The sequence below is a fragment of the Hoplias malabaricus genome, chromosome 12, assembly GCF_029633855.1.
Source record: "Hoplias malabaricus isolate fHopMal1 chromosome 12, fHopMal1.hap1, whole genome shotgun sequence".
In the NCBI taxonomy this organism is placed as follows: Eukaryota; Metazoa; Chordata; class Actinopteri; order Characiformes; family Erythrinidae; genus Hoplias; species Hoplias malabaricus.
This window is the reverse complement of record NC_089811.1, coordinates 31,576,333-31,591,490: the sequence shown is the minus strand read 5'-3', so window position 1 is coordinate 31,591,490 and position 15,158 is coordinate 31,576,333. Positions and strand designations below refer to the sequence as shown.

At 38.7% G+C, this 15,158-nt stretch overlaps 1 protein-coding gene across 4 annotated transcripts in view; it reads right to left on the bottom strand.

Annotated features, from left to right (window-relative positions):
• kalrna (kalirin RhoGEF kinase a) overlaps positions 1 to 15,158 on the bottom strand; it is a 186,415-nt gene that overhangs the window by 7,341 nt on the left and 163,916 nt on the right. The window contains exons 36-52 of one of the 4 annotated variants that reach the window (XM_066686096.1): positions 13,970 to 14,107; positions 12,726 to 12,821; positions 11,708 to 11,823; positions 10,832 to 10,898; positions 10,038 to 10,141; positions 9,876 to 9,945; positions 9,699 to 9,785; positions 9,402 to 9,494; positions 9,244 to 9,294; positions 9,060 to 9,137; positions 7,993 to 8,178; positions 7,234 to 7,405; positions 6,561 to 6,793; positions 4,781 to 5,037; positions 3,004 to 3,136; positions 2,111 to 2,173; positions 1,601 to 1,628 (exon numbers count right to left, since the gene is read on the bottom strand). In XM_066686096.1, coding sequence (XP_066542193.1) covers positions 1,601 to 1,628; positions 2,111 to 2,173; positions 3,004 to 3,136; positions 4,781 to 5,037; positions 6,561 to 6,793; positions 7,234 to 7,405; positions 7,993 to 8,178; positions 9,060 to 9,137; positions 9,244 to 9,294; positions 9,402 to 9,494; positions 9,699 to 9,785; positions 9,876 to 9,945; positions 10,038 to 10,141; positions 10,832 to 10,898; positions 11,708 to 11,823; positions 12,726 to 12,821; positions 13,970 to 14,107 — 1,972 coding nt within the window. Of the gene's footprint in view, positions 1 to 1,600; positions 1,629 to 2,110; positions 2,174 to 3,003; positions 3,137 to 4,072; positions 5,038 to 6,560; positions 6,794 to 7,233; positions 7,406 to 7,992; positions 8,179 to 9,059; positions 9,138 to 9,243; positions 9,295 to 9,401; positions 9,495 to 9,698; positions 9,786 to 9,875; positions 9,946 to 10,037; positions 10,142 to 10,831; positions 10,899 to 11,707; positions 11,824 to 12,725; positions 12,822 to 13,969; positions 14,108 to 15,158 lie in introns of those variants that run through there. The other 3 variants (XM_066686093.1, XM_066686094.1, XM_066686095.1) reach the window with 3 other exon arrangements.

Sequence of the window (15,158 nt, the reverse complement as noted above, 5' to 3'; positions counted from 1 at the left end):
TTTTATATATATATATATATATATATATATATATATATATATATATATATATATATATACGCACACACACACACACACATACAGGGTGGACCATTTATATGGATACACCTTAATAAAATGGGAATGGGTGGTGATATTAACTTCCTGTTTGTGGCACATTAGTATATGAGAGGGGGGAAACATTTCAAGATGGGTGGTGACCATGGTGGCCATTTTGAAGTCGGACATTTTGGATCCAACTTTTGTTTTTTCAATGGCAAGAGGGTCATGTGACACATCAAACTCATTGGGAATTTCACAAGAAAAACAATGGTGTGCTTTAAGTTGTGTTTTAACATAACTTTATTCTTTCATGAGTTATTTACAAGTTTCTGACCACTTATAAAATGTGTTCAAAGTGCTGCCCATTGTGTTGGATTGTCAATGCAACCTTCTCCTCCCACTCTTCACACACTGATAGCAACACCACAGGAGAAAAACTAGCGCAGGCTTCCAGTATCCATAGTTTCAGGTGCTGCACATCTTGGTGGTATGGTGTGGTATATGGGGTACAAAGATAGTGGGGCCATTCTTCATCAATGGAAACCTCAAGGCCACTGGATATGTGAAATTGCTACATGATGATGCGTTTTCCTCTTTATGCACTGAAGCTGGCATGTTCCCTGAGTTTTTCCAGCAAGATGGTGCACCACCACGTTACAGGTGTCAGGTCCGAGCATTCCTAGAAGGACAGTTTCCTGGAAAGTAGATTGGTCGTTGTGGGCCAGTTGAATGGAAGCCTGTGCTAGCATTTCTCCTGTGGTGTTGCTATCAGTGTGTGAAGAGTGGGAGAAGAGGGTTGCATTGACAATCCAACACAATGGGCAGCACTTTGAACACATTTTATAAGTGGTCAGAAACTTGTAAATAACTCATGAAAGAATAAAGTTACGTTAAACCAAGCACACCATTGTTTTTCTTGTGAAATTCCCAATAAGTTTGTTGTGTCACATGACCCTCTTCCCATTGGAAAAAACAAAAGTTCGATCCAAAATGGCCACCATGGTCACCACCCATCTTGAAATGTTTCCCCCCTCTCATATACTAATGTGCCACAAACAGTTAATATCACCAACCATTCCCATTTTATCAAGGTGTATCCATATAAATGGCCCACCCTGTATACACACACACCATAGATTTGAATCTGTATTGTGTTTTAAGTGTTATTTCTAAACGATTGCTGTCAGTATTGCAGATTGTCCCTTTAATGCAAGGAGATACTAGTACTAGTACTTTTTGACCATTTTATTGTAAGTGGCACTTTGCCTCATAACAAATGTATTAAAATGTTCTGAGTTTAAGTCTTTGAGTAATAAACGCAAGAAGCTTAACTTTACACCAGGGAAAAGGCTACCTTGGCATATGTAATTAACTCAGATTTGTTCAAATTCCTATTCAAATTTAACTTCTTATAATAGGATAATTAAATCTTTCTATATGTATGAATATGTATTTATCTACTGAATTTGTCTTATTTTTCTGGCCAACAGAAAACAATAATACTGCATGATAAAAATAATATTAAAATATTAATAACAACACACGTTAACAATCTTACCTTCTTGAATAAAATTGGGATTCATTAACTGTGAAATAGAAAAATAAATGTTAAAATCCAGTAACATTTAGCTGTTAATGAGCTCCACAAAGTGAGAGAAAACAACACACACACTGTGCAGGAGGACCTAATTTAGAAAAAAAAAAAAAACCTAAAAAACAAAAAAGTGAGAAGGAATGAGAGAAAGGTTAGGTTCTTGGTTTCGGCGACTAGCTTTTGGACATTACTTTGTTACACCACTGGGTGACAGTAATGGGATATTTAATAGTATTAATATTTGTATCAGATATGAAGAAAACAGTAGTAAAAATGTTTTAATAATAACAATATTTTATTATTATTATTGTTATACCATACTTTGATATTCTTACATTCATAATGATACTTCATACACTGATGTGCTTATTAGGGTAGATCTCTCCGCTGGTGTGATACAGTAACAGAAGGCCATGACAGTCTAGATCTACACACTGTGTGCACTGCATGCATTAAGGCGTGTTGAAGCTCTACCTCCATGCTAGTTTTGGGGTCTAGTTCATCCTCACTTTCTGACTCCTCTGAGCTGTGAGTCTCCTGTGGTTCAGGAGGAGAGAAAGAGCAGTGTTAGGCAGCTCACATCACTGGCTTTAAACACGAAACACTCCTCTGACTGTTTCCTACATGTTACACTGAGCATAGGATTCTGCTTTTACTGGAAATTCAACAAACCAGATGCAAATGCTTAAGTAATTTCTGTTAATTCATTCATTTTATTGTCTGTAAGCGTTTATCTAGTTCAGGTTCACGGTGGGTCCGGAGCCTACCCGGAATCATTGGGTGCAAGGCAGGAACACACCCTGGAGGGTGTTAGTTAAAATGTGTGTGTTAGTTTTGGTATGGGTTGAAAAATAACCTGAACCTGGCTACTACACATTCTGTATATTTAGAGTCTCACTGCAGTTTTGATGTCAGAGTGATTCGAAAATGGGGAAAAGTGCAAAAACGAAGACAACTGAGGAAAATGTCAATGAGACTAGTTCTCAGACTGCTACTGAAACAGCCTCACTGTACAGCTCAGCTTCCCAGTTCTTTTACATTAAATAAAAGATTCCCAAGTTGGCAAGCTTCATGCTGCGTTACGGGCGAATGGGAGGGTATCCTACCCACAACCCCTTATAATTTCCCTCAGTGATGGGGTCAAAAATGAGGTTGTTGTGTCACATGGAAAGCAGAACGTGGCTTTGTTTTGACAGTGAAAAACACTGAAACTGAGAATTGTTTTAATGTGTCAATGTGTGGCATGCTTTCTCTGAACAAATCACTGTGAATCCTTTAGCATTCTGGATGCTGCTATTTTACACACAGGTGAGCGTGCAAACACACACACTCCACCTCTAGCACCACAAACACACCCGGCTACTCACTTTTACAGTGACCTTGCTGCTGAGAATGTCCTTGGGCTTACGTGGTCCATTCTCAAGCTTGGGGTCACTTTTTCCCCCACTCTCCTTCTCTGCACGTTTACGGGAGCGGAGTGTGTTCCAAGACAGAGACTTCCTGTTTACATTAAAACATCATGCAGTCAAATCTTACACACAGCCAGTGCTCAGAGCAATGGGAATATGATCATTACACTGAGAACTCACAGGGAGAAAGAACACCACCCTCTGGGGCAAATATAACAGTCATTATGAAATACACTATATGCCCAAATGTTTGTAGACACCCATAATAATTAGTGAAATCAGCTACTTGAAGTAGCACCCATTGTGGACACAGGATCAGTTGTGCAGAGGAGGTATAAAGCGCCATTCAATACATTTGGCATACGCTTGAGTAACTTGTGTGATCCTAAACAATTCATCCTACCTCAGTTTTCCCCTGATGATCAAACGCACAAATATTTTCCGATATCTAGACTAAAGCCTTCCCAGATTAAGTTGTTACTGCAACAAAGTGGGAACAAATTCCTGAATTTCAGATGAAATGCTGGTTGAGTTGGTGTACACAAACATTTGGGCTTACAGTATAGGTACTGAACATTAAGCATAAATATATTTCTTGCCTTTAGAATGTTACTGAGTTATTATATTTTACGAGTTATATATAAAACTCCGCTTACACCGTGTGGACAGACAGTTTGTGCAGAAGCAGCACAGTCTTCATCTTTACAGTCACACTAGTCTAATTCAGTTCTGAAGAGACATACTGCTGCTTCCTACACAAACCTTTTGTGTCAGGGACTAGTGTGGTTAGTACAAACACAAATTAAGGGAACTACACACTACAAGATTATGAAAACAATTAAATAAACTCAAGTAAAAGAAAAGAAAAAATGCCTAAGCCCTGTTTTGCTTGAGATACTGCCATTGGGGCCCTAAAGAGATCAGGTTTCACTGTTAACAGTACCAAAGCTGGGAATGATTACTATGAAACCATAATGAAAAGAAAGATAAACTGACTTCAACTTAAGTCATGCTCATGTCAAAATTTTATTTTACATATTTAAAATAATACATTTAAAACTATTAGTTAACTACAATTCTGAACATTGTGACTATCATTGTATTGCACAAAACTGACTTCATTAATAAGGGGTTCTTTAAATAGTGCAAAAGTCTTTTTACAGGAATGTACTGATAAGAGTAAACAACAAAATAATATTTACAGTAAATCGCCAACAAATGACTAACAATTAAAAAAAACTAAACAATAACAAAAAATAAAAATAAAAACAAAAACAAACAAAAGAACAAAAGATTAAAGCAACATAATTTGTACAAAATTGCCATAGACAATAACAGAAACTTTCTCCACCAGGAGAAACTATTTCAAGTCCTCATATGGCCTATGTTTTCTTTTTTGTCTTTCAAAAATATTGTAAAAAAAAAAAAAAAAATAGTGTTAGGAACAGAAATAACAGTCCAGACGCACCAGTTTCCACACTGATGTAAGATTCCTTCATCTTCTGTCTAAAACAACACAAGTTTTTGTTTTCTATAGTCCTTTAAATTATACAATTTTCACTTGATCACACACAAAAAAACATAACAAAAAAAAAACTGAAAACATCTCGGAGTATCACGGAAACAGTCCAACAAATCCAGGTTAGTTCCAACAAAAGGGGATGGGGTATTCAAAAAGAGGAAGGAGCCTTGGTTTAATCATCCAATCAGATCTCCAGTTAGTGTTGACACTTACTTGATGTTTGAGTCAGCGGCAGTGTCTATGATGGTTTTAGAGAGAGGTCCGAGGATGCTGCCTGGCACCCAGCCCTCGGCGGCAGGTGATTGGCTGTTGGCGGGCCGGTACACCAGATACATGTTCTGCTGATTGGTTGCAAGAACCTGCACCATCTCACCCTGTGTGACGCAGATCTCATTCTCTTTCAGTGCACTGTAGTCCTGAGTCACCATCATAGAGGAGGACATACCATTACAGCCAACTCCATCATGCTGCTACAGAAGAGAAAGAAAACACACACGCACACACAAACAGTCCCATTAAACAAGCCTCTGAAACTCATATTCAGATTCACATATAATCAGTTATATCCCTTAAAGGACCTGTATCCTAAGTACTACTATAGAAAAATGCACAGTCCTAAAAATGTTGATTTACAAGAAAACTTTTCAAAATTCTGTCCCTTTGAATTAAACGGAAGGTATATCCTGTCCATTTAAGATAGAAAAATAACGTCTGTATTGGTTAATCACCTTGATTTTAAACCACAGATGTGGTTTGATATGCTACACAAGAATGCAAAGATTTTCATTAAATCACAGCAACATCAAATTCATAAAGGTTTTGCAGCTAAATGCAAGGGGCTTGTGTTGAGTAACATTCCAAATCCTCATATGCATGACTTCACAACACATTGGCTTCACGGTAGCTTCAGAGTGATTATTATTAGTTGCTGAATAATGCCTCAAAGTTAACTGAATAATAAGCCTGTAGTTTAAAGAGCCACACACACACACACATATGGCACAAAACAGGGGAAGCAGCATTTGTTGTGTGGAAGGGATGCAGAACATCAGATCTGCAGGGCTTGTTTTTTCAAGAACATCAAGCACTCCCTAACACCCCTATGGACCCAAAAGAAACTAGGCCAGAAAATAAGCTAATAATATCCTACTTGTACAGTTGCACTGCTGGCAACTCTTTTTGGCTCCTGCGAGCATGCTTACGCACGTTAACAGATTTTCAGATTAATGGGTAAAGATTTGCAGAATCCAACCAACGGGGACAAAACTGGGAGACACACAATTGTTCAAAATTTGGAATCACTTGTAATATGAATAATCATTGTAGTTATAATCATTATTATTACTGCCAAACACCAGAAAGTATTTTAATACAATTTGTAATTCTTGGAGAAATTGTTTTTACAGCACTTTAATTAATTTATTTTATCTTTTATTCATAGTTTAACACACATCTTAATTTTCTCAATACAATTATCTTTGTAAAAAAATTATATAATGCTAGAGAATTATGTTATACATTACACATTGCTTTATATTAGAGAAAACAGAGATTCCATACACTTTTAGCAATTTGATTTTGTGCCATTTCCATCATCCATCCAGTTCAGGGTCGCGGTGGGTCCAGAGCAACACAGACACACACACACATTCACTCACACCTACGGACACTTTTGAGTCGCCAATCCACCTACCAACGTGTGTTTTTGGACTGTGGGATGAAACCGGAGCACCCGGAGGAAACCCAAGCGGACACGGGGAGAACACACCAACTCCTCACAGACAGTCACCCGGAGCGGGAATCAAACCCACAACCCCTGGAGCTGTGTGACTGCGACACTACCTGCTGCGCCACCGTGCCGCCCCCATTTCCATCAGATAAAAGAAAATGCAGTAATATATTTCTATTCATATTGCTCACTCCTAATATGAATGTACTAAGCTCACAGTGTCCTGTGTGGATTTGGAAATGAACAGAATGGATACACACTCACCTTGGAGCTCTCATATCTGTCCGAGTGTTTGTGGGGCTCGAAGCAGGTGCTGCCATTAGAGGTAGGTAGCTTTAGTGGGGTGGACACTCGCCCTGAGATAGATGATTTTTCTGGGCTGACTGATGCTGTAGAGGTCGGTCTGCTGTTGGACTGACTGCTACGTCCACTAGTGGATGAATTCCGTGTGAGGGAGCTACTCTTCTCCTTCTGATATTCGATAGGAGACTGAAGAGCTGTAGAGAGACACACACAAGCCCCACAAAGATAAAACAGGCTTAAAAAAGCCATAAAAGAGCAGCCAACTGTACCATCAAGAAGTCGCAACCAATGTTTATGGATGTGATTATTTCTCATTTTCCTTTCTCCTATTAAGTTATTGTCTGATCTAATATATGGTCCACAAAGCTGGTTGTCCACATGGTGGTTATATTTAAAAGAGGAATCTCTGACTTATCCAGAGCACTAGATGTCACTATAACAAGCAGCTTCAGAATCACTGGAGGAACATCAGACTATTCCTTTGCAAAAAAAAAAAAAAAAAGCCAAACGTGGAATGTTAAAACTGAATGAAACTAAATAAATTATAATAATGCTGAATAAAAGAAGGTTTGAAAGTTTAACATTTTCTTTATTTGTACTTCCCAGCAAATAAATTGGTAATGACTGAAATCACCTGACAGGAAGCTGCTCTGGGCGTCCAGTAGCTCTGTGATGTGCTGGACCCAAACCTGCTTAACGTCAGTGTTGGCTGCCTGCAGGGTAAAACGCTCAGATGATCCACGACACAACAGCACAAATTTACACGGGTCATTGTCCACATGATCCTCCAGCCCCAGGTAGCTGACCTAGTACACACAGAAAATGCTTATCAGAATCACAGCGAATCAACACTATACGAATCACAAGCTTTGAGTCTTTTACACCTTGCATTAAGTATTTCAATTCTGAGATCCTCACGCAATCATGGAGATCATGCCCAGCAAGCCTTCGGAGAAAACTAATATTGGCCGCTTATATCCGCAATCTCGTTCTGTTGGGCACTACCCAGAGCGCATGACCATGGGTGAGAGTGGGTACTTAGATTAGCTGGTAAATTGTGAGCTTTGTTTTATGGCTCAGCTCTCTCTTCACCACGACGGTCGGGTACAGTCACCGCATCACTGCAGACGCTGCAACTAACCTACGGTCATCTCATGAACCCTTTTCCCATCACTTGCGAACAAGAACACCAGTCCTTGAGTTTATTTTTTTAGTTATTTAACTAAAGTATGTTTCCCAGCAGAAACATCGGTAGAAATGTTGCAAAACAGAAATTGTACAAAACTAAGAAGGCTTTGCCAATCAACTACATTTGGATTAGGGGAGAATTAAATACACGTCTTCCACCAGTGTTCTTTGCCTAGCTCAGTGATGTGGCGTGAGTGAGGATCACCTTGATGCTCTTTTTGAACTGATAGCCAGGAGTTGAGGATCCCTTGCGAAGGAGTTCACTGAAGATGACAATCTGCTCAAAGAGGAAGACTCTGCGTTCTTTACTGCGAGACAGAACTCCTGAGTCCTGCTCAGTCACAAAGAACGTCTCCTGCTGCAGCAGCTTCCCCTGACTTGTCAGCTTTCCCTGAAACATACACACACAGAGCACATGTAAAACTAATCATTTATTGCTGTTGGAAAAAAAAATAAGCTACCCTTAAAATTCAGTATTAAGTATCATGATGACAAATAGACAAGGACTAAAATACTTCTAATACCGTCTTATAATATTAACTTACCTTAAAAATTAAAAATAATTTGGCATCACCTAAAAACTTTTATAAATCTTTTTATAGATACAACAGTAATATGAAACTCTATGTGCACATGTGCCTCAGATTATATGTGTACTTTGGTTCAACTGAGAGCCTGAACACTAGTGTCTGAGTGTGACATAGTGGCACTCTGCCTGTCAAAACAGGAATATTATACACTGACAGTGTGGCAACACTGCTATATAGACAGGCCAAACAGGTCAGCCTCCGTCTCCCTCGCGCTCTCTCTCTCTCTCTCTCTCTCTCTCTCTCTCACACACACACACACACACACACACACACACACACACCAGGTATGAGAAAATACGTATTATTTCACTATTCATAGTTTAAAGGAAGAAATGAATGAATTTCATATTTAACAATGGGCTTTGGAGCTAGAAAACATTTTTCAGTATGAATATCCTAAATCAACTTTTGCCATTCACAGATTTAAAATGTAATACAGAGGAAAGAGATAATTAAAATTTCTGTGAAATGTTTCAAATATAATTACAGGGACATGACTGTTATACTGTAAAGCTGGAAATGTTGCAATGTATCACACTGTCAAAACTAAACCAATAACAATCAAGCTACAGCTACAGGTAGAACAGTGATATTCTGAAGCTCAGAACCTGCAACGGCACCTACTTCACAAATTGTATCTGTTAATTTACACACTGACCTAAAAACATATGCCTTAAATTACCTCATAGCCCTGTAGTCTGCCGAGGTTCATCATGTCATTGCAGAGTTTAGGCACCTGAGACATCAGATCAACTGCTCTCTACAAAATAGGATTTAAGAAAAGAATGAATACAAAACAAAAACATTCTAGTTTAAAATGGAATATTCACTGATTATAAATGAGTAAGTCAGTAGGAACACCTCACCTCTATATCCTGACAGTCCAGTCCTGCCTTGATACTGTATTTTAAGAAATCCTTGATGACAAAAACAATAGAAATAAGTCATGTTCTTTACAACAGAATTATGCTCGTAAAAAGTAGGCTAACCATTACCATAATTTATATGAATGAAAATGACTTACCTTTAATAATAGTTGATATTTTGTAATTCTTTGAATGGGTTTGATGAGAAAATCACTGATGCTAAGTCTTGAATTTATTTCTTGCTGAATCACCTAACATTCAAAAATCATACTAAATGATTAGCAGTTTATACACACAATCTGTCTATATATATGAAGTATATGTATATATATTTGTTTGTATATGTGTGTGTGTGTAGTGCATATTGTATGTAGATACTGCATATACATAAGGTGTCTATTAATTTAAATAACTTATTTAAAAAGGATTACAAACTAGATTAGAGGATGGTTTACCTCAAAGTATGAATCATATTCGGCTACTATGAATTCAGACTTAGGCTTGTTTTGGCAGTAAACCACATACATGTGAAGCCTCCTCTCCTGATGAAAACACAAGACCAGAGTCATTTCACCAGCCAACACACAAATCACAAAACAATCACAACTTATGGCTGTGGAAGCGTCACATACGTGTTTGCAAAACAGCTCTGGCAGTTTTTCGTGATCTTCAAGACATTTTTCCAGTTCCCCCACAAAGAACCTGTGGGAATAAGCAGAATAATTTCTTGTTTAAAAGCAAGTTATTGACAGTTTTGTAAGAGATCTACTGAACACAAACTGAGCTAAACTCACTCTCTGTGCCAGTCATAGATTTGGTGAATATTCCCAAAGACAATCTGGTCTTTCCCCTTCATATCTTCAGGGACTCCTTTCTCCTCGATTTTCTTCATGAAACTCTGTAAAGAAGGAGAGTAAATGGCCTTTTCTACAGAGGTAAGCACCCTTTAGTAATGTTAACATTTTTCTAAATTACTGCACATGTCCGAATAGTTGCTGAAAACCCTATAATAAGTGATTTAATCTATTTTAAGCTGCTTCTACTGTGAATAAAGACATTTAATTGTTAATGCACAGCCTGTAAAATGTCCATTAAAAAGCATGAAATGATGTTAGAGGCTCTGGAGCAGCTCTTTGTGAGGTTAATGTCTCCGTGTTCAATGCCAACTGGGTTGTGGAGCAGTGGGCTTTCATTCTCAGGAATGATGGAGTATGTGGTCCTGATCTATTCAAGATTAGCACCTGACCCCAGATATATTTCTGTGGCTGAATGTAATCTGATTTATACAGATTTCAAAACCTAATTTAAAGCCTTAAAATCAGAGACTGATGAAGGGGAACCCTTAAATACCCTTACATTCAGAAGAAGCAGAAGAGATGTGTCTTTAAACATTGTCTATATAGTGTAATTACATTAAGCTATCCCCAGTCACAAACAAGAACCAATATTAAACATTATAAACCAGATTAAACATTCAACCAAAGCTTAAATTATGTGTGAGAATGTTTTGATTACATTCCATGATAAAAACCACAGAGTAACAGTGGCTAGTTTATTACGGACTTGTTGTGAGTGTGTATTTCCTCACCTCTACTACAATTCCTAAATCCTTAACATAGTCTTTCTCCGTCTGTATTAGTTCATTGAGGACAAACCTAGGACAAAAGACACAAAAAAACACATTTATCTTTGAATAAATAGTACACAGAACTACAAATGTAACATTTAAATTGCAGCTGACATGATAACAATGTGGGCGGCACGGTGGTGCAGCATGTAGTGTCGCAGTCACACAGCTCCAGGGACCTGGTGTGTTCCCGCTCGATTCCCGCTCCGGGTGACTGTCTGTGAGGAGTTGGTGTGTTCTCCCTGTGTCTGTGTGGGTTTCCTCCGGGTGACTGTCTGTGAGGAGTTGGTGTGTTCTCCCTGTGTCTGTGTGGGTTTCCTCCGGGTGCTCCGGTTTCCTCCCACAGTCCAAAAACACACGTTGGTAGGTGGATTGTGAGTGCGTGAGTGAATGTGTGTGTGTGTGTGTGTTGCCCTGTGAAGGACTGGAGCCCCCTCCAGGGTGTATTTCCCGCCTTGCGCCCAATGATTCCAGGTAGGCTCTGGACCCACCGCGACCCTGAACTGGATAAGCGCTTACAGATAATGAATGAATGAAAACAATGTACTACTGCTAACTAGTGAGCAATTTGAGTGTTGGTGGATATGAAAAACTAAAAATAAAAAAAGGGACTACAAAATAAGCTGACATACATATGTTCATGTGAAGCAATCACAGAAGAGAAGTTGGAGCAAGAGAGAATGCTCCATTATAATGTGCACTACAGACTACTGCATAATAACTAGGACAGAATGACCCTTTAAAAGACAAAAATAAATAAAAACTTGTAAATTACTTTCATGTAGCAGTGTTTATAGCACAGGGAGTGGAGCGAAATTAAGTATAGAAGTGACTTACATGCGTCCACGCAGTGCTTTGGCTTTCTGCTCCAGCTCAGGGTTTCTGGGCTGAGCTGGACTCTGCTCCACTGAACTCACAGAGCTGAAACCAGGATATGTCCCTCCTTCCAGAGTCTGTAACATCAGCACAGAGACAAGACCACAGTCATAACTCACCATAACAACACCTTAAACTCACTGTCACTGTGGAGAAAGGAGGTTAAGTGTGTAAAAACAAAAAGAAAAAATCAGACTTAAGCATTTTACACAGACAAGTTCTTATTTTGTGTCTATGAGCTAAAAAGAGATATAAATGTGTGTTGCTGTGTATCTATTCTCAGTTACAGTATACACCGATGTGCCAGTACACTATTACCTTGTATAAGAAATTGACTGGTCGTTTTATTAGAAACAGCTAACATTTTGGTGCACTTTGTAGGCATACACTTACTGACTTGAGTCCATTTGTTGATGCACAATTCCTAAATCTAACCTCAATCCCATCCATGGAATCAGACCCTAACCCTAACCCAGCACCTACAATCAATCCTTTTGATTGGATATGTAGAGAGAGGCTGATCAACTGTGCATTAACAGATAGGTTAGTATTTATATACTTAACATTCACCTAAACAATATATTTCTGATTACACTGCAGTGTAGCTGGGAGTTCCATATGAACAGACAATTCAGTGTTTAATGAAAAGCTAACGATAATCTTTCAATATTTTCTGTTTACTTAAGTTGAACACACAAGTCAGCAAGAACACACAGTTGATGTGAGGCACAGAATAGCATCCCTTGTGCAACACATGGTTAAACATGAGGATGTGTGAGTGAGTGTTTTATAATAATGATTTATTAGCTGCTTCACATCTGAAAAAAAGTGTTAAAGCGTGCTTTCGTTTTGTGAGCGGGTGTAAGAAAGCAAAGAAAAAAAATAAAACGGAAAAAGGAAAGCAAAAGAACAGGGTTAACAAAGTCTGGGCTTTTCGTGCTTGCTGTGTGAAACTGGTCTGTCCGTGCTACACACTTACCATCTTAGTTTTGACCAGTTTCTCTATAGCACTGACCAGCTCTGCGGCACTGGGGACCTCTGTGGATCCCTGCCGTGAAGCAAGCAAGGCAGACGACTGCAAAGCACCAGGGAAAGAGCAAAATATGTGTTAGCAACGAAAGAGAGAGAGAGAGAGAGAGAGAGAGAGAGAGAACAGGAGAAGAGAGAGTAGGAGACTGAGAAAGCACAAGGCTGTTAACAGCCTCTAAGAGTAGCTGTAACAAGCAACGTTGGAAGCAAATGCCAGAAGAGCTGGATTTTAGAAGTGCAGCTTGTGTGTCCAGATGACAACACAAGTGTCACATGGTGCATATCTTTATCATGCCTGCTGTGCTGTACCTTGTCCAATGACATGACAACAGGGGGCACAATCAAAGTCTCACAACAACAGCAGAAGCCAAAATTTTACATGCAAGGCAGGGAAAAATGAAAAAAAAAATGCCACCCAAAAAAAGAGAGAGACCACATAAGCAAAGACATACATTTATTTCACCACATCAGAGAGTAATATATTAGCCACAATGTGCTTAAGACATTGGAAACCATGGAGGATCCTCACAGTATTACACTCATTTCAACAACAGGGAGGGGACTCAGATTACGTAAAAGGTGTATTAATGTCAAACCGCAAGCAAAGTACTAGACTGACCTTGTGGGAGTGACTCCCACTGAAGGACAGCTGGATGTAGTTTATATGTGTATTTATTTACATAGAAATATCATATCACTAAGTGTGCGTGTACCACCACAGAGCAGATATAATTTGGTTGGTGAATCATTCCCATTCTTTGCATATGTTTTATTTAAATTTCTTTTTTGTTCATTCTAAAATAAATCTACCTCAATGTGTTTATAAACTAAGAGGTATAACCAGATACTAATAACGAGAATAACAGCAGCATATACAAACAGCTCTTAAAGGTAATAGAACTTTTATTGCATCAAAGCATAGTTTAAAAAAAAAAAAAACACTGCATTTCCTCATTACTACCCGTGTGTATGGAGATGCAGAACAAAGGTGCTCTCTTTATGAACCTGTACTTAGTGATATTTATGAATGACTGTGGTACTGTTAAGCTTGCATATTAAAAAAAAAACAGATTAATATCCTGCCATTTGTGATTTACCAAGATATTCCAACATAACTAATTCATTTAACATTAACCCTTGCAATTGATACTCCACTAAGCATGTAGCTTTAGGCCATATATTGTTCCAACATACCTTCTCCTCCTGAGCAGAGGGGTCTTTGATAATTTCCATTGGTGGAGGAAGAGGAGTGTGAGACTCGTCCTCTGGCTCCTCCTCTCCTCCACTTTGCATTCCTGATGACTTAGAGAGTGTTCCATCTTTTCTCGCCCTCTGCAGGACAGGATAAATGAACATTATTAAAATATGAGAACTTGTAAAGCGGATCTTTTGACCAAATGAAAAGTCACTGCACAGCAACTCAGCTGTACCTCTGGCATTGCCACATATGACACCTAGTGAAGAAATGGTGACTTCATGTGCAGCTGTTCCCAAGCATCCCAGTCTATTAGCAATGCTCATCTATGAAGATTATATAAACTGTGATTTATGTACATTGTTAGTACAATGCTAATAAGTAGGATACATTTTACAATAATTTATTTTTAGCTTTAATGGCCTAGTCTCATCACAATAAAACAATTTAACATGTATCGACTTATGAAATATGTTTAGAAGTGAGGAGAAAACTGTACATTTCTGACCGCAATATCGCTTTCAAATATTGAAACCCACTGAACGTCCACAATGTCTCCTCCTTCACTGCTTGTGCTTCTAGCTCCTCAGTAGGGTGAGCAGGTCAGGGTTAATGTGGGTCATTGTGTTGGGGTCCACTGCTCCTGCCCTGCCACTACAGAGAGTCTTTGTGCTATCACAGAGCACATCATACAGGCCTAAAGGGCCCAGGCTAATGCACACTGTCCTATCTGCCCCCCATCATCTGCCCCACATGGCTGCTGCAGCCATGCTAGTCTCATAATAACACACACACCACAGAGAACAAGGGGACACTTTTCTAAATGGAACTCTGATTGCGTAAAAAGAACTAAGATGGTGAATTAAAGACGGAGTCTAAAAAACTCTGACGTTAAACTGGACGTCTACCAATGCCATGCGTCCTTAGAAACGAAAGTGAGTAAGTAAGTAAATATATATATATATTCCAATTACTCTGTGTTTTACACAAAGATTACTAGACATAACACTGAAAAATACTAATACAACAGGCAGGGTTTCCCTGTAACAAGAAATGTACAGGACTCCTACAGCCTGAAAAATATGTATCAACTAACTTTATATCAATAACAGAGTATGCTTAGACATTCTTTGGTTGAACTGCATTAACCGTACAGTAGAGTAGAGTAGACACAGTAGAGTATACACA